The 19,901-nt window shown below is 37.5% G+C and overlaps 1 protein-coding gene across 1 annotated transcript in view; it reads left to right on the top strand.

Moving 5' to 3' along the window:
- The window catches only part of TARS3 (threonyl-tRNA synthetase 3), a 60,875-nt gene that overhangs the window by 24,034 nt on the left and 16,940 nt on the right, over positions 1-19,901 (top strand). Inside the window, exons 9-12 of the mRNA XM_077762418.1 lie at positions 469-615; positions 1,431-1,529; positions 14,267-14,433; positions 16,881-17,043. Of these exons, the coding sequence (XP_077618544.1) occupies positions 469-615; positions 1,431-1,529; positions 14,267-14,433; positions 16,881-17,043 (576 nt within the window). The remainder of the gene's footprint in view (positions 1-468; positions 616-1,430; positions 1,530-14,266; positions 14,434-16,880; positions 17,044-19,901) is intronic.

Here is a 19,901-nt window from a genome sequence, read left to right as displayed (position 1 = left end):
AGAGTCCAATGCGGGGCTCAAGCCTACAAACTGTGATCTGACCTGAGCCAAAGTCAGATGCGGAAACAACTGAGCCACCCAAGCGCCCCAGTTTTTACAGAAGCTTCTCAAAATACTGCAATTTTTGAAAATCAAGACCTTACATGTGGCTTTTAATGGTTTATTATTTAATGTCACTATACAGGTTATAACACCTTTCTTTCTCATATGATATTTTAAGATATTGTTCTTCATATGATGATTTTCTTGAATCATCCTGGCGTGAGCAAAAATATTTGGTTGGGATCTTCATGTCCCTGTACTGTCTCTTTCTGCTGTTCCTCTCCTCAGTGGCATAATTACTATTGACCCTGTCCACCTTCCCTTTCCTTCTCACTGTTCATTCCCAGAATCATGCACAGGTTTAAGAAAGGTTTCATTTATAATGAAATGTTTGGTATGTTTACCCAAATCTTGTTTGATGCTTAGAATTCCTCAACATATTGGGAGGGCAACCCTGAAATGGAAACACTGCAGAGGATCTATGGGATATCCTTTCCTGATAACAAGATGATGAAAACCTGGGAAAAGTTCCAAGAGGAAGCCAGGAACCGTGATCACAGGAAAATTGGAAAGGTACACGCGTGTCCTAATAACCAGCCGAGATGGAGACATTCTTTGTTGGCCTATGATTCAATTGTTTGGAAAAAGAGATCTCTTCTTCCCTTGTCCTGTCTTCTGTTTTTTTGGCACTCAGTGTTTGCTGTTGTGTTCTCTCATGCTAATACCCCAAATATCCTCACCCCTTTCCTTCCTGTGTCTTTTATTCGATTTTAAAATTGCAGCTTTCTGTCACTCACATCCTGATATAAAAACAACATTGTAGAAAATTGTATGTACTTAATAACATACTTTGTATTTGGGGAACAGAGAAGAGAGAAAGAATGAGATTTGAGAGCTGGTAGACTTGGGTTTCAGTGTTACTTTGGCCACTTACTGTGTTACATGGCAGGCCACATACTCACTTATGGAACTGCACATGCTCATCTCTTGCTTGGTGGCCTTGCAGTGCTTATGGGAAGGGCAGACGCTGGATGGTGGCGGCAGCAAGGGGCAGGCATTCAGAAGTGATAGCCATGATAATGACCACGATTATGTGGAGCCCTCCTCTTGCAGTGAACTTTTCTGAACTTTGGCCATGCTCTCTCCCCATGAGACCCACAGTCAGAAATTAGCAGTGAATAAAAGTCAAAGAGCTAAGTAACCATAAATATGAATTGTAATTTTACATGTGATAGTGTATCTAGTTTAGAGGTAAGTATTGAGGGGCTTCAGTTATTACGAGTATGGAAATCATAGAATATAAGTCTTATTCCTAGCATGTTATGTGCATACAGTAAATATTGATCAATGGCAGTGAGATTTGAGATGCAATTATTGTTTTAATCTAGGAACAAGAACTATTCTTTTTCCATGATCTGAGTCCTGGGAGCTGCTTTTTTCTTCCAAGAGGAGCCTTCATTTATAACACACTTATGGATTTCATACGAGTAAGTTAATTTTTAAAATATTTTTCTTATTCAGCTCCACTTAACATTTTATTATTTTCCTACCTTCATAATAAAATGGCCAAGCATTTTCATTAACTCTATTTTAGTAATGTTAATAATAATTTTGAACCAAAGAGAAATACTGGGTTGCGCCTCCAAAAAATTGAGATAATTACTATATTTCCTAAATAAAATTCATTCTTAGATTTCAGTAAGTGCACCTGTTGTCCATATAAGTTTCTAGAGCATGAACAATACAAAGATAAGCATTAAACTAAGTGTGGAACTCCCTGGGAAGGAGAAGAAAGGAGGAAGTGTCCTATCTGGCATAGAATGCTAAATGATGAAGCACTGCTTCTCTAAATGTGGTCCATCGTCCCCCTCCACTGTCCATGGTATGACTCCCAGGTGACTTGGCACCTCCCTCCAGTGCAAAGAATAAAGACAATTGTGTAAAATACCTTCCTGTAATAAAGTCTGGAGATGAGAAAGTCTTAAGTGTTTACCTCGTTTGAACTCTAGATACTGTTCAGAGGTGATCTTTATAACTACTAGGGTTACTTTACCTTTCTTACTTTTTTTTTCTTTCCTGTAACTAACAATTACCTAAACTTTTCATTTACTCAGTTTTATATCACTAACTTACTTAGTTCCTACCACTAATTCATCCTCAAACTTTTCCTCAAAACTGCAAAACTCCTTAGAGCATATTCTGATGATTCAGGTAATCTCTCAGTAATTTTTAAAAATTTGGCCCCCTTGTTCCAGAATTAACTTGCTGCAAGGATTCTTGCCAGCTGAAGTCTCAGTACTTGTTTTCTTCATCATTCTGGCTACTCCCCTCATGTCTGTGCTATGTTGGTTCTCCTCTTCCCTGATCCCATGCCTTCCTCTTTTTCCTTATCCCTCTCATTTGGGGAAGCACTTTCTTCAGCAACTTCCTGAGAAAAGGTTAATGGCATGAGCTGGTTATTCTTTGTCTGCCTCACCTGTCTCATCTGCCTTCCTTCTTTTCTTGTTCTGTGTCCCTGGAGGCTAAGCTCCATGGACTTTGTCACCTGGGCTACATACCTTCCAGTAGGGATTGGCCAGTGTGAAGCCATGGTAGGCCAGAGGGCCTTGAAAAATCACTGAAGATTATCTGAGACTGTAGCAGGTGGTGATGACCATCACAGCTACTGTTTTGGATAGGCTGTCTGCCAGAAAATCAATACAGCCCCTGGCATCTTGAACTCTCGAGGTTGGGGGTTGAGTGTGTGGAGAATAAACAGAAAGCCTCTGTGGTGGCCTGAAAGGAATCTCTTATCTTTATAGATGCAAGACTGCACATGGCTGATGATTAGGCCCAAGGCCTGATTGTATGGTCTGCAGAATTGTAAACCATTTAAATTCACAACCCCAGTGGTCTCTTATGCTAAGGTAAGGGCACTTGTGGGAAAGAGTGGGTTCTTGAGTTCTGGAATAAGAATATTTGGCAGACACAGATGAGGCAGAGGACTTTGAACTCCCAGATACCTTTGTCTGAAGAAACTGGCCTTTCCATGTAAACAAAACAAAAACAAAACACAGTCAGGAACTTTACCTGTTTTTTTCTCCTGGTTTTCAGTTATATGGTCTTGCCTTTTCCCATAGTTATTAATTTTTTATTTTATGCTAAATACTGTATATAAAAAGAACTTCAGAGGCTCTACATGATGTCATCTCTTACTAGAACATTTACCTTCTATCAAGAGTGAAGACTAATTAATCTGATCAAAGCTGGAGCTGAGTTAGGGCTGGGCTTCCATTTTGATAAGACAGGGTCTGCCTCTTAGTCATCCTTGTTTCTAAGGCATGGGGTTTCTAGTTGGCAGTCTGTGGTCTCTTCAGCTCCAAAAAACTGGAGGAGGGCCAATTCTGCTCTTCAAATGTGTTCTACTACTGGCTAAGCAAACGATTGCACATCTCATCTAATCTCTGCATTGGCTCAAAATCTAATAATATGTCATCTGAATCAGGTCTAGATGTAGATGAGGTTCTTCAGGTGCAAAGTACAGACTACCAAATGTAGTTCTGCTCATCTTAAGATCTGTAAATTAAAGGGGCACGTTATCTCTGGGGCAACCCCACCCCAACATTCTAAAATGATGATAGAGTTAGTTTTGTCTCTGCATGGGTTATGGTTCTACCCTTTGAATCATCTTTCCTTTACCATGGGAAGATACCATAAGGATCTCTGAGTAGCTTTCTCAGTGTTCTTAACCTGTTTCTTTCAGTAGGAGTTTGTGCATCCCAAGGCTTCATTGCATTTTGTGCCGTCTCTGTCCCTTTGAGTCTAAGTCAGGACAATTCCTTTAAAAACTTTGTGGGGTCTTTTATATACATTTGTAATCAACACTTCAATGAAAACCACACCTGTGCCTCTTTATGAACCAGATCCTTCTCTACCTAAGCCTGCCTGTGACGCTGGCGCGAGACAATACGCTTAAGATTCTTAAAAGCCTTAATGCTTAGCTGAAAGAGTCTACAAAGCACCATCTTAAGACTCTCAAAAGCCATACTAGCTACTCAGTCAGATCATTCTCAGGTCTCCATAAATGGCCCACCACTATACCATCAAGAGCTTTACTGTAAGGCTATGCTTTATTGGCTGTAACCTATATTTTTATCTTTTTACTAAAGCCATTCTTAACTTATGAGTCTTTTGCTGAGATGCAATAGTTTAATTTTTGAACCTAGCATGTCTTGGCATTTTGATATTTCCTCTCAAAAACTTAATAATACCCTGTTTAGTTTTTGTCGCTCTTGTAGTTTATCATAGACGGCTCTAAGTAGTCAGTTGTCCCTTTCTACTTTCTGCCTAGACACATCCCTAGCTGCAGTCTGTGAATTCTTTGCGTACTCTTTCTGTTTTTCATCTGTCTCAAGTGATGGTTTCTGGCACGACCTAACAAGAGTCACCTTTTCTTCACCCTCCATTATATTTTCCTCACTGTCTTTCAAGTCCCTACAGTCCCTAGCCATCCAGCTTCTGCCCACCACCTGGCCCCAAAGCCAAGGCTACCTATTTTAGGTATAAAACAGGTACTACTATATAACAGCATGCACAACTAGTGCAAATTCTGTTCCGGCTGTCTATCACAGCATAACAAAGTGTCCCAAATCTTAGTAACTTAAAATGGCCAGTTTTTCATTGCTATTGGTTCCAAGTGTTTGACTTAAATAAATGTGATTCTTATGTTGAGTTCCTTATATGACTACATTCAGGGGGAAGCTGATGCCAAGAGTTGCTGATTGAAGTTTCAGCTGCATTTGTTAAAATGCATAAATCTGAAGCATACAAGTCAATAAGTGTTCACACATGTGTCAACCTACACAGCCACCACCCAGATCAAGACATAGAACAGCTCCATCCCATCATAAGGTCCTCTTGGATCTTCCCAGTCAATACCTGCCTCCCCTCTTCTCACCTGAGATAATCTTGCTGATTTCTATTCACCATAGGTCAATTGTGCCTGGTCTTCAAAAATTCACATAAATGGACTCCTACAGTATTAGCTATTGTGTTTCTGGCTTCTTTTGTTCAACTTAATGTCTGAGAGTCATCTACATTTTGTATATAATTATTTTCCTGTTGTTTGTGGTATTTCATTTTGTGAATATAGTACAGCATATATATTCATTCTCCTGTAGGTGTACATTTAAGTCGTTTCCACTTTGGAGCTATTTTACATGAAACTGCTATGAATATTTTTGTAGTTTCTTTTGGTGGGCACACTAGTACTCACTTCTCCTGGGTATATATGTAGGAGCGGAGTTGCTAGGTCATAGGGTGTTATTGACTAACTTAACAAAATGCTGAAAATTTTTCATGTGGTTGAATCCTTTAATGTTCCTTCTAAAATATATGAGCATTCCATTTACTTTATATCCTCTTCAATACTTGGTATTCAGTTTGTCATTCTGGTAGATGCCATGGTATTATTCTGCATTTCCCTGATGAATAATGATGTGACAACCTTGTCATATGCTTATCAATCATTTGGAATCCTCTTGTGAAGTATTTTGTCAACTAAAAAAACTGGATTATTAGTCTCTATTGATTTTTAGGAGTTATTCTGTGTTCTGATATGAGTCATTTGCTAAATGTCTATATTATATTTTTTCAGGCTGCAATTTATTGATTCACTTTCTTAATGATGTGTTTTAACCAACAGTTCTTGTGTTTAAAAAAGTCCTTTTTATAAATTTTTTCTTTACTGGTTAGTGCTTTTCATGCTCTGTTTAAGAAATCTTTGCCTTTTGGGGTACCTGAGTGGCTCAGTTGGTTAAGTATCTGACTCTTGGTTTCAGCTCAGGTCATGATCTTATGGTTTCATGCATTTGAGCCCTGCATCAGGCTCTGCATTGACAGTGTGGAGCTTGCTTGGGATTTTCTGTCTCCTTCTCTCTCTGCCCCTCCCCAACTCACACTATCTCTGTCTCTCTCAAAATAAATAAATAAACTTTAAAAAAAAAAAAAAGGAAAAGAAATCTTTACCTATTTTGGAGTCATGAAAATATTCTTCTTTGTTCTAGTCTAGAAACCTGATTGTAGACTTAAGGACATGATTTACCTTGAATTCATTTTACATTCTATGGAATAGAAGAATCAAGGTTCATTTCTATCCACAGGGTTATCCAGTAGCTTCAGTACCATTTATTACTGCAGTAGAATCCTTGTCCTAAACTAATCATATGTATCTAATAGTCATTATGTATTTCTAGATATTTATTCTGTTTTCTGGGTCCCTTTGTTGTCTGTCCTTGCATTAACACCACACTGCTTTGATTACTGTAAACTTAATGTAACTATATTTTAAGTCTTAAGATCAGTTTCATATTTTCAGGATTATTTTTTATGTTCTTTGTGTTACCATATACATTTTATATGATGCTTATCAATTTCCTAAAAAATAACTGCTAGAATTTTGATTGGAATTCCATTCACTCTATAGGTTAATTTGCAGATAACTGACACCTTAACCATATTGAGCTTTCCAATCTATGAATGTGGAAATTTTGTCAGTTCGTTTAGTTCTTTATTTCCCTTAAGCAGTATTTCATAATTTCTATTTTAGAGCTCTTGCTCTAAATTAGAGCTCTGATATTTTTCATCAGGTTTGTGCCTGGATATTTGATTTTTTTAATGAAAATGGCAGAGAAATAAATTTTAAAAGGTGCTCAACTTAATGGTTATCAAAGAAATGAAAATTATAACCACAGTGAAGTATAATTACATGTCCACTAGAATGTACCCCCACATTCATCTCCACTAGAATGCCCACATCCCATGGCAAAAAAAAGAAAAACTCTGAAAATACCAGAGGATGACAAAAATGTGGAAAAATTCTAACTCCTATCGCTGGTATGCAAAATGATATAGCTACTTTGTAAAACCATTTCTTACACAGTTAAACATATGCTTAACCATGTGACCCATCAATTCCATTCCTAGATATTTACCCAAGAAAAATAAAAATACATATCCATAGAGAGACTTGTATTTGCATGTCCACAGAAGCTTTATAGTAGTGAAAAATTGGAAACAATGGAGATTCTCATCAGCTAGTGAACGGATAAACGTAATGTGGTATGTCCATTCAATGGAATACTCCTCAGCAGTAAAAAGGAATGGAGTACTGATACATGCAGCAAGAAGGATGGATCTCAAAGCTTTATGTTAAGCAAAGAAGTCAGTCAGAGCCTACATGTGGTATGATTCCATTATATGAAGTTTTAACATTGTAAAACTATAGTGATAGGAAAGATTATTGAAGTCCTGGGGGCAGGGGCAGGGGCAGGTGGTGACTACAGAGGATCAGGAGGGAACTTTTTAGTGTGATAGAAATATCCCATGTCATATTTGTGGTGGAAATTACATGACTGTATACATCTGTCGAAAGTCATTTAGGAATCATGTACTCAAAATTGGTGAATTTTATTGCATATAAATTAGACCTCAATAAGGCTTTTTTGTAATAAAACATATAGAATTTACTATTTTAACCACTTTTAACCATATGGTTCAGTTGTGTTAAATACATTTGTATTGTTTTGCAATTATTACCACCATTCATCTCCAGAACTCTTCTCATCTTGCAGAACTGAAACTCTCCAGAAGCTTTTCATCATTGCATAATGAATCTCTGAACCTGTTAAGCAATGACTCTCCCTTCCCATATCCCCCAGCCTCTGATAACCACCATTTTACTTTCTGTCTCTATGAATTTGACCATTTTCGCTAACTCATGTAAGTGGAAACATACAGTATTTGATCTTCATCAAGCTAATTTTTTAAAAGTCTACTTTGATATTAACATTGGCAAAACTGCTTTCTTATGTTAGAATTTGTGTGATATATCTTTTTCTGTCCTTTTATTTTCTGCCTATTTCTGTTTCTATATTGAATGTACATTTCTTGAAAATTAGAATATTGTTGGGTCTTATTTTTTTGTTCAGTCTGATCATTTGTGTCTTTTGTTTTTCTGTGCCCCTCTCTGTATCTCACAGTCCTTCAATAGAGAGAGATCCAGTTCTGTTGATCACCAGGCAGTAGAGGGTGTACATCTGGGGCAGATTCTCATTCACATCACACCACCTCAAGGGCCACTGGCCCATCCAATATCAAGAGCCTGTGGCTTGGTGCCAGGTCCTGTCAACTGTAGCCAGATTGGTAGGGTGGGTGGTACTCAGCATAGTGGCCTCTGCAGAAAAAGTCCATTGTGTGGGGCCATTTTTGTCAGAAACAGAACTCCTGCCTTTCTTTGGAAGGTCATGCAGGAGGGCATATTATTCCCACTGAGAAGGAAAGTCCAAAGTTTCTGAGTTTTTGATTCTGGGGTGAGATGACCTCCACTTATAATTAAGCTAATGTGAGTGAACTTTTGGATGTATATTGGTTACTGATTGTATGGAAAATTTATAGTAAGTAAATAGAGATATCTTGTTGTTCTCCTACTTGAAACTCTTTCCCCCTGCATTTGGGAATATGTCTATCAACTGGTTCTTTATCTTTCTTTCCTTAAAAATTTTTCATTCTAGAATTTCATACAGTAAAACTCAACAGATATGCAGAACCATGTTATCACAATAATCAAAATATAGAGCAATTTCATTACCCAAAAAATTTCTGTTATGCTACCTCTTTAGAGTCAAACCCTTTCTCCCTTGGTTGTAGGTAACCATTGATTTGTTCTCCATCCCTAAAATTTTGCCATATAAACAGAATCATCATAACCTTTTAAGACTCATTTCTTTCCCTCAGCATAATACCTTTGAAATCCATCTAAGTGGGGTATATCAGTGGTTTTCTCCGTTATTACTGAGTAGTAGTCCATTATACGGACATAACACAGATTGGTTTTTTCCAGGTTGGTATGTATGTATGTATGTATGTATGTATTTTTAATATAATTTATTGTCAAATTGGCTAACATGCAATGTGCAAAGTAGGCTCTTCGTTCTTTGAATAGATTCTCATGGTTCATCGCTTATATACAACACCCAGTGCTCAGCCCAGCAAGTGCCGTCCTCAATGCCCATCACCATTTTTTCCCTCCCCCAAACTCCCCTCATCAACCTTCATTCTGTTCTCTGTAGTTAACAGTCTCTTATGGTTTGCCTTCCTCCGTTCTGTTTGTAACTGTTTTTCCCCTTTCTTTCTCCTATGGTCTTCTGTTAAGTTTCTCAAGATCCACATATGAGTGAAAATATATGATATCTGTCTTTCTCTTACTGACTTATTTCACTTAGCATAATACTTTCCAGTTCCATCCACGTTGCTGCAAATGGCATGATTTCATTCATATTCATTGCCAAGTAGTACTCCATTGTATATATAAACCACATCTTCTTTATCCATTCATCAGTCGATGGACATTTAGGCTCTTTCCATAATTTGGCTATTGTTGAAAGCACTGCTACAAATATTGGAGTCCATGATAACACAGACTGCTTATCCATTCCCTAGCTGAGATATATTTTGATTGCTTCCAGTTTTAGGAAATAATGAATAAAGCTGCTATAAATATTTATTTACAGGTTTTTGTATGAAAATAGGTTTTCATTTTACTTGGGTGAATACATAGGAGTGTGATTTCAGGGTCACATGGTAAATTTATGTTTATCTTTAGAAAAAATCATGGAGTAGAATGGAGTGGATCCTCTTGTTTTTATTCCAATTATCCACTTGAATAACACATGCTTCCTGTTTCCACAACCTTGGATTCAGTGGATTTCCAAACCAAACTTGTATTTGCAGACATATAAGATATCAAAAACATTTAGCCCTGTGCAGAAAGAGTCCTGACAGCGCACTCAAAATGTTTAACTCTAGGGAGTCTAGAGAAAAAAATACTTATAGAGGTGTGGGTCCAGTTGAGGTAACTAAGAAGGGATTGTAAATTACCCAAAGATTTCCAACATCAGGCTCCCTTACCTACCACCCCTAGACCCAAACAGGTGAGGAGAAAGAATAGTGTTCCAGAACCTAGAGGGAGCTTGAAGTGTGGAAGAGAGGCCGTAACTGGAGATCACAGCCAGAGATAGAATAAACCTAAGGCAAGGAAGAAGTGGGAAAGGAGAGAGTAAAGACCCTTACTGCTCTCTTCTCCTACCTTTGGAATCCTTTTGCAACCTTCCCTTGGTCAAACCCAACCAGAAATCAGAGGCAAATAATCCTGGTGATAGAGTTCGTAGAATTCTGTTTTGGGAACACAAAGCAGGGCAGAGAAGGGAGGCAGATAACCCAGGATGGGGTGGCTCAGGGGGTGACAAATGGAGAAAAACCACCACAACCCAATCCCTTTGCTACTCAGTGTCCACTTTTGTCCTTTGCTTGGATGAAGGGATTTATTTCCTCATACAAAGTCTCCCATCAGCCAATGTATCATCACTTATATCAGTTCAGTCTTCAGCAAAAATTTAAATTGTGACATTAGCCACCATCAATGTTCTTCATGAGAGTATTCAGAGAAAAGAAATAATTCAATATAGTGGTACCAGCCCCAGGCTCTGTAGATGGACACAAGGTCTAAGTTCATAAATCAGAACTTCCTTCTTCTACCACCCATTCCATGTTCCCCTTGTCCTGCCAACTTTTCAGATGGATAGAGCATTTCACTTGGTGAATGCATTAGTTTCACGGAATGGTAAGCAAAGCACCATAACCAAGTGGCTTAAAACAGACATGTATTGTCTTGCTGTTCTGGAGGCCAGACGTGTAAATAAGGCATTGGTGAGCTATGCTCCCTCTGGAACCTGTGGGCAAGTCTTTCTTCCACTCTTCCCAGTTAGCAATGGTTTGTCAGCCATTGTTGGTGTCGCTCAGCTTGTTGATGCATTCACTTCAACCCTCACATGGCCTTCTCTGTGTGTGGCTTTGCATCATCTTTCTTCTATATGTGTGTTTCTGTCTGAACACCCCGTTTCTATAAGGACACCAGTCATATTGGATTAGAGCCCACTTTAATGACCAGATCTTAATTTGATGACCCCTATAAAAGCCCTGTTTCCCAAAAAGGCCATATTCTGGGGTCCTAGAGTTGGGACTTCAATATGTCTTTTTTGGAGGACACCATTCAACCCATAAGAGTGGATGACCCAAATTGTCTCCCCACAGGAACCAGGCTCTTAGTGATCACTGTTGCATGTGGAAATACTTAAGTTTCTTCACTGATTCCAGACACAGCCCTCCTTACTCCATTGTATAACAGCAGCACAATCCTCCCCAATAATTGGGGTCAGTCATCCTGGCCAGGAGAGCAAGTCATTCTCTGCCTGTAGGTTCAGTAGTATAGGGGATCCCAAGTGGGCCAGGGCCAATCTCAGTTCCCAATAGAAGTATGTCTGGGATATTTGGCGAAAGCATTATTTCCTTGAGTACCAAGGCACATTACTGATATATTCCAAAACTTTAGAGATAAAAAAAGATCCTAGAAGTCTTAAGAGAGAGAAAACCATAGACATAGGACTGGGCATTGAAATGGCAATAATATTTTCAATGGAACACTAAAAAACAGAAGACAGAACAATGCCCTAAAAATGTGAAACCTAGATGGGGCACCTGGGTGGCTCAGTCAGGTAAGCATCCAACTCTTGATTTCAGTTCAGGTCATGATCTACAGTTTGTGGGATTGAGCCCCACATTGGAACCCGCACTGACAACACAAACCCTGTTTGGGATTCTGTCTCTCTCTCTCTCTCTCTCTCTCTCTCTCTGCCTCTCCCCTGCTCTCTCTTGCTCTATCTCTCAAGATAAATAAACTTAAAAAAAATGTGAAGCCTAGAAATCCATACCAACTAAAGCAGACTTGCTTCTGGGATTCTCCCATTAAGTTTTCAGCTTCCCCAGGTCTGTCGAGGCAATTCTTCATCTACTTTACAGATTCTAAACTATATAGCTTTCATCTCCTCTCCTTTCCCTTTGGCCTTGTAGATGTATGCTTTTATAAAAATTATGTTATTTTAGTGTGGCTTGGGGAAGGAGCTGTTTAAGTGGAATTGCTGTAGTTTTTATAATGAAAATTACCGAGAAGCATTGCTCTGTGGCCCTGATATTTAGGTGTTTTCAGGTAGCCAGATCACCAGGTGCAGGTAGAGATTCAGTACCTTCCATAGCCTGAAACTAGTATTTCAGGATGAAATACGATTTTTTTATCTCTGAGTAAGTGATCAGGGTTTCTTCAGGAGACCGGCCTGAGCTGTAGACTTCTCAACCATCATGGCTTTATTCTTTGCTAGCATTTGATATTCTTTACTCTTTAGAGAAACAAATTGATGAAATGACGTGAGATATATTTTCCCCCAACTTTTTCTTTTGAAAAATTCAAATCTACAGAAAGTTAAAGCGCAGTACAGCAAACATCCATGTATCTTTCATCTAGATTCATCAGTTTTTAACATCTTGCCAGTTCGCTTTATCTTTCTCTTACATGTATGCATGTGTGTATAAGAAAGATAAAACAATACACATATTACATGTGTATGTTTTAATATATAGAGATGAGGCATGTAGTTGGTAGGAATAGCTGGTTTTTGGTAAATAAGTAAGCAGTAGACATAATGACATTTCCCCTCACAGGACATACTTTAAAATCATGAATTGCTAACATGATTAGCAATTGTACCTAGAGTGGTTTAAAAAATTAATTGATCATTATCTCTGAGCCAAGCTTTAAAATAGTCTGTAGTATGGGGCGCCTGGGTGGCTTAGTCGGTTAAGCGTCCAACTTTCACTTAGGTCATGATCTCGCAGTTCGTGGGTTCGAGCCCCGCGTCGGGCTCTGTGCTGACTGCCAACTCAGAGACTGGAGCCTGCTTCAGATTCTGTGTCTCCCTCTCTCTCTGACCCTCCCCTGCTCACGCTGTCTCTCTCTCCTAGAAATAAATTTAAAAAAATTTAAAAAAAAATAGTCTGTAGTAAAAACAAACAAGCAAGCACACAAACAGTTCTTCAATTTTTGGGACCTTATTTAATCTGAATATATAGAGGTATCTGACACAGCCATAAAATAATTACTGCCATTTGTAATGACCTATTCTTTTGTTAAAACTTTCTCCTTTAGTAAAAATGAAGGCTAGGTAAAGCAGCTTACTGAATGGCTGACACCCAGCTATCCACAAGTGGCTGAAAAGACACTCTGCTAAAGAGTAACAAATGACATCCTTTTAAGTGTTAGTAATTTAAAAATATCTTGTTTTAGACTTTTAAAATTGTGAGCAATATTTTTTTACTTCATTAAAGTATGGTGGACTAGATTTGTACCAGATATTCCTTAAGTGATTAACAAATGGTGAGAATCAAAGAAACCAGTAACAAAGATCATCTAATTGGTATCTGGAAGGAAAAAAAAGTTTAAATAAAATAAGTACTTTGGTTGACTCTCTTTTCCTGTCCTGAGTGATTGAATTTAGGGAAGCCATTAACAGGGAGGGAGGGAGAGAAGCCAGCTCATGACTTTATAGATTTCAATCAATATGTTATAAATTAAAATTCTCAGCTTCATTTCTATTTAAAACTAAATAGATCAGAGGCGCCTGGGTGGCTCAGTTGGTTAAGCATCTGATCTGCATATCCACTCAGGTCGTGATCTCATGGCTTGTGGGATTGAGCCCTGTGATGGGCTCTGTGCTGACAGCCTGGAGCCTGTTTAGGATCCTTTCTCTCTTGGCTCCTCCCCTACTCATTCTCTCTCTCTCAAAATAAATAAATAAACAAAAAAATAATAAAATAAAGCTAAATAGATCAAAAGTAAATTTGCGTGCAGCATAACATTCAGGCTTATTGAGTTATGAAATTATTGTACCTCTTAAGTAATAGAAAAAATTTGCTTTTTATCTAGAATGTAGAGGATTTTGGAGTTTGTAGTTACAGAAAACTTATATATACATAATAATACAATAGATAAGAATATATTAATATTACATATAATAGATATTATATATAATTTCAATTACTAATTTCAAAGAACTAAAACATGGAGTATATTCTATTGTAAAATACAAAATAAAGATACTTAATATGAAAATTATACTGAGAGTACATTAATCTTCCTTTCATGACCCAGAGAGTACCACACCTAAAACTGAGGGCACATTAACTAGGAATTAATATAAGATATAATTCCAAATTAAAAAATATTCACACCTACTGTTACTTTGTGTGGAATTGTGATCTGTCATGCCACATTTTAACATTAAACGCGTTTATCTTAAAGGAGGAATATCACCGACGTAACTTCACAGAGGTACTCTCTCCGAACATGTACAACAGTAAGCTCTGGGAGACCTCAGGCCACTGGCAGCATTACAGTGAGAACATGTTTACCTTTGATATTGAAAAGGACACTTTCGCTCTTAAGCCCATGAACTGTCCAGGGCATTGGTGAGTATTAAACGTGAAGCAGATCTGGGGCGCCTGGGTGGCTCAGTTGGTTAAGCATCTGACTTCAGCTCAGGTCATGATCTCAGAGTTCATGGGTGTGAGCCCTGCATCAGGCTCTGGGCTGACAGCTCAGAACCTGGAGCCTGCTTTGGATTCTTTGTCTCCCTCTCTCTCTGCCTCTACTCTCTCTCTCTCTCTCAAAAATAAATAAACATTAAAATATTTTTTTTAATGAAGCAGATCTTTGCATCAGAGATTACAGAACACTTCATCACTGTTAGCTTTTAATATTACTTTTTGCTTTTTGGAGTTAAGGGATTCTTTTAATCTGAGGAGTGGTAACTACCAGACATCTTTACCAAGTTATTTCATTCTAGAGAATGCATTTACTCTTTAAGATACATTTGATCTTTGACAGGTGTGGAATGTTAGCTGGAAATTATTTAGTTTTTGTGCCTCTTAGAGGTAGAATTATATATCAATTTTATAAATTATTATAGCATTTGTCCTTGTAATGATAATATACTTCAAATATACATATTGGCAGAACATTTAGTTCTTTTTTTTAAAAGATTTTATTTTTAACTAATCTCTACACCCAGTGCAGAGCTCAAACTTATAACCCCGAGATCAAGAGTCACATGCCCCACTGACTGAGCCAGCCTGGTGCCCCACATTTAGTTCTCATATACTGTTTCTGTGTTGATGAAAACAAGAGCAGTGAGGTCACATCAGTAGGTTACTGGATCATCGATTTTAAGATACCTTCCCACCCCTCCTCACATTTCAACATTCCTGAAATTGGGACATATCATATAATTTGGGGCATCTTAGCATTATGTCATAATATAATTAGTGAGTTATTTTCTTTCCTAGTGGTACATAAAATAGTGATACATTTTATAATGCTATCTTAGATTTTGTAAACAAATGTAGTTATCACAAAGCTGGTTTGCAAATTCAATTTTTTAAGACAAGCATATTTCACAATAGAATGTGAACAGACAGGATTCTCCACAAAAAAAATATCCCAGCTGTTGTAGTTTTGCATCATCAGCATGCATAGTTTCAAGTAAATTGGCCTTAGAAGGTAACTGTTGAACCTCAAAACCAACTGCAGAAAACTCTTTGCTCTTTTCAGTAAAGACTAAAAGAAGTTCAACTTTATGATGACAACATGTGAAAAATATATATTTACCTTTAATTTTATGAAAACTGGTATGTAAACATTCGGTTTGCTCTCTTTTTAAACAGAAGGTGGAAACTAACCTAATGCTTCACATTCTCTAAAACACAGTGTTAAATTTTTTAACTCAATTTCATATTAGGTACCATTGGAAACTATAGCCTATGATTTAAACTATAAGTGTAAGTCTGAACGAAAGTAGGGAATGAAGTTTTGATTTTCATTCCTTGAAATAAAGTAGTAAGACCACAGTGGCTTAGTGATGATGAGATGAGAGCCCAGAGTTTGTTTGTTTGTTTTTGCAGAAGAGGGGTCTTTTATTGAACAGAGAACACTTGTTGAGTGGTTATGGTGCTTGGAGCTAGAAATGCAGATGTGATTAAGACACAGTCCCATTTTCTCTGCTCATGACTGGAGTGGGGCAGGGGCAGATATGTAGGCAATCAGTTATAAAAACATAAGTTCAGGGATGCCTGGGTGGCTTAGTCGGTTAAGTATCTGACTTTGGCTCAGGTCACAATCTCATGGTTCCTGGCTTTGAGACCCACGTTGGGCTCTGTGCTCACAGCTCAGAGCCTGGAGCCTGCTTCTGATTCTGTGTCTCCCTCTCTCTCTGTCCCTCCCCACCTTGCACTTATCTCTCTCTGTTTCTCAAAAATAAATAAAAACATTTAAAAAAAAGTTCAGTACCAAAATAATGGCATGTTCCAGATATTCTCAGAGCCTAAGGGGAAACTGCCAAGCCCTGTCCAGGAAAGTGTCCAAGAGGGCTTCACTTAAGTAGACTTTGAGGGGCACCCGGATGGCTCAGTTGGTTAAGTGTCTGACTTCAGCTCAGGTCATTCTCTCATGTTTTGTGAGAATGCCCTGCATGGGGCTCCACACTGACAGTGCAGAGCTTGCTTGGGATTCTTTCTCTCCCTCTCTCTCTGCCCCTCCCCCATCACTCTCTCTGTTTCTCTCTAAATGAATAAACTTATAAAAAAAGTAGCCTTTGAAGTGAATTGTACATAGTAAGTGGAAATTCATTGGGTGAATAAGAATATGGAACAGAACTTCTGGAAGAGAACAGACAGGGTTCTTTCTCAGAGTGCTGCAGTGTTATAAATTCAAGATTCAATAATTCCTAGAAATTTTTTTTAACTGGCAATCTAAGAACCAGAATAAAGTGTTTACACACCTTGAAGCTTGATTGTAACTTATTATTTAGATAATTATTAATCTTTGCTGTGCTAAGTATGTGTTGTTGCATCTTTTCTAGCCTAATGTTTGCCCATCGTCCACGATCATGGAGGGAAATGCCTATTAGATTTGCTGATTTTGGAGTTCTTCATAGGAATGAATTGTCGGGAACTTTAAGTGGCTTGACTCGAGTTAGGCGCTTCCAGCAGGATGATGCACACATCTTCTGCACAGTAGAGCAGGTAAACTGTAATACAGGGTGAAGCATGGTTGGCATAAATTCAGAGTGTTGCCTTGGACACATCTCTTAGTTTCAGAGTTGCTATAAAATAAGATCTTTGGTCTTGTCTCTGAAGACTCCTTCAGATCTAATATTTTGTGATCTTCTAATTTGATTAAGAGCTCAATAATCTCTCATCATGAAATGTATTATTTTTTTCCTTTTAAGTTTCCTCCAGTTTTATTAACTTAAGAACACTAAGTGGAGTATTTTAAGGGATTTGGTAGAATTTTGTTTTTTGTTTTGTTTTTCAATATTGCAAAGAAGTGAGAGTTTACTTTTTCAGGTTTTCAGGTCACTTCAAATAAAAATTATCATGAAAAAGGCCACTATCAAATGATTTGACCTAATTGACATTCATAGAACACTTCAACCAATAACAACAGAGTATACATTCTTTGAAAGTGCACAAAAATTACCAAGATAGACCATATTCTGGGACTAAAGGAATTCTCAACAAGTTTAAAGGGATTCAGTTCATTCAAAATATGTTTTCTGGCCACAGGAGAATTAAAGTAGAAATCGGTAACAGAAAGTGATCTGGAAAACCTTCAAATATTTGGAAAGTAAATAACACACTTCTAAATAATCCATGGATCAAAGAAGAAATCAAAGAGGAAATTAGAAAATATTATATATCAAATGAAATTAAATACAATACATCAAAATTTATGGGATGCCATTAAAATGGTACTTAGAAGGACATTTGCAGCACTAACTGTCTATATCAGAAAAGAAGAATGGGGGCACCTGGGTGGCTCAGTCAGTTAAGCATCTGGCTTTGGCTCAGGTCATGATATCATGGTTCATGGATTCAAGCCCCGCAACGGGCTCTGTGCTGACAGCTTGGAGCCTGGAGCCTGCTTCAGATTGTCTCCCTCTCTCTCTGCCCCTCTGCTACTCTCACTCTGTCAATCTGTCTCTCTGAAAAATAAAAATAAACATTAAAAAAGTTAAAATAAAATAAGAAAAGAAGAATGGTTTCAAATCAATAACCTCGGCTTCCACTTAACAACAACAACAACAACAAAAAACACCCAAAAAACTCAAATTACATCAGAAGTAAGTATAAGAAAGAAAATAACAGAAATCGGTGAAATATAAAAAAAGAAAAATAATTAAAAATATCAGTAAAAACCAAAGTCTGTTTCTCTGAGAAGATCAATAAAATTTATAAACTTTTAGTTAGACTGATCAGAAAAAAAAGAGAGAGAAGGTACAAATTAAAAATACTAGAAATGAGAGACGTGGCATTATTTCAGTTTCTGTAGATAGTAAAGGAATGGCAAGGCAATATTATGAACAATTTTATACCAGTAAGTTTTACAACTTAGATAAAATGGACAAATTCCTTGAAAGACAAACTACCAAACTTCACTCAAGAAGAAGTAGATAATCTGACTAGCCCTGTGTCTATTAAAGAAATTGAATTGGTAGTGAACAGCCTTTGCGCAAAGAAAACTCCAAGCCATGATGGAATCACTGGTGAATTCTACCAAGCACTGGAAGAAAAAATAATACCAATTCTTCATATCCTTGCTGGACATTAGCAAGTACTTCATAGTATTAATGGAGACCATGTGGGCCAGACTTCCACCCTCATCTAGCAGTAACAAGGTGCCACCCTGCTTGAGTGGTGTCAGAGAAGGTCTAGTGGAGAGATAGGATTTTTACTACCCCCCACAGTAATGAGGTCATGAACTCAATGTGGTTAGTAATGGCCACAGTAACAAGATACTCTTCCCTGCCAAGGTGTTATCAGAGGAAACTGGGGGGAACCAGAAATCCCACTGTCACCAGCAGTAATGAGGAGTCCCTACTTCTTTAGTGGGTCCCTACTGGGAAATCTAGACCATCTAGTCCCACTCTGCAGTAACCAGGAAGTATTTCACCCTCTAGTTGGAGCAAAGTCTGTGGAGGCCAAGTAAAACAGAAGGTTTAAATAAAATTAAAGGTCTAATACTGGCCAAATTTTAAATTTTATAAATCAAAAGTCAAACATCATGCCAAGAACTAGGAAAATCTCAACTTAATGAAAAAGGACAATCTATGAACACTAATGTGGAGATGACAAGGGTATTAGCATTATCTGACTAAAATTTTAAAGGAGTCATCATGAGAATGCCTTAGCAAGCAATTGCAGACATACTTGAAACAAATGAAAAAAAAAAAAAACTTCAACAAAGAAATAGAAAATCTCAGGAAAGAAATAAAAGATCTAAAGAAGAACCGAAGAACCAAATGGAAATCTTGGAAATGAAAAATATAATAACTGAAAGAAAATAGTGGCTGGATTCATAAGCAGAATGGAGGGGACAGAGAAAAGAATCCGTCAACTTGAAGACAACCATAGAAATGACCTAGTTTGAACAACGAAGAGAAGAGACTGAAAGAAAAATGAGCAAAATTTCAGAAACTGGTGGGACTAAAACAAAACGCCTAATAGTTATGTCATCAGAGTTCTGAAAGAAGAGTGGAATAAGGATGGAGGTCAAAAGTACTCAAGACATAATGACTGAAACTTCCAAATTTGGCAAAGACATAAGCATACAGATTCAAGAAGCTGAGAAAAATCCCAAAAGGATAAACCAAAAGAAATCCACACCAAGTCATATCATAGCCAAACTTCTGAAAACTAATGACAAAGAAAACTTTTGAAAGCAATGAGAGAAAAATCAACATTATCCTTAAGAATTTTTTTTTTTTGCATAAGAGCAGATTTCTCATAAAAAACAATGGATGTTAGAAGGAAGTGAACAACACTTTTTAAATGCTGAAAGGACTGTCAACCCAGAATTCTATATTCATAAAAATATCCTT

This window comes from Crocuta crocuta, unplaced genomic scaffold (genome assembly GCF_008692635.1).
Source record: "Crocuta crocuta isolate KB4526 unplaced genomic scaffold, BGI_CrCroc_1.0 scaffold93, whole genome shotgun sequence".
Taxonomy (NCBI): Eukaryota; Metazoa; Chordata; class Mammalia; order Carnivora; family Hyaenidae; genus Crocuta; species Crocuta crocuta.
This window is presented reverse-complemented; position numbering and strand designations above follow the sequence as displayed.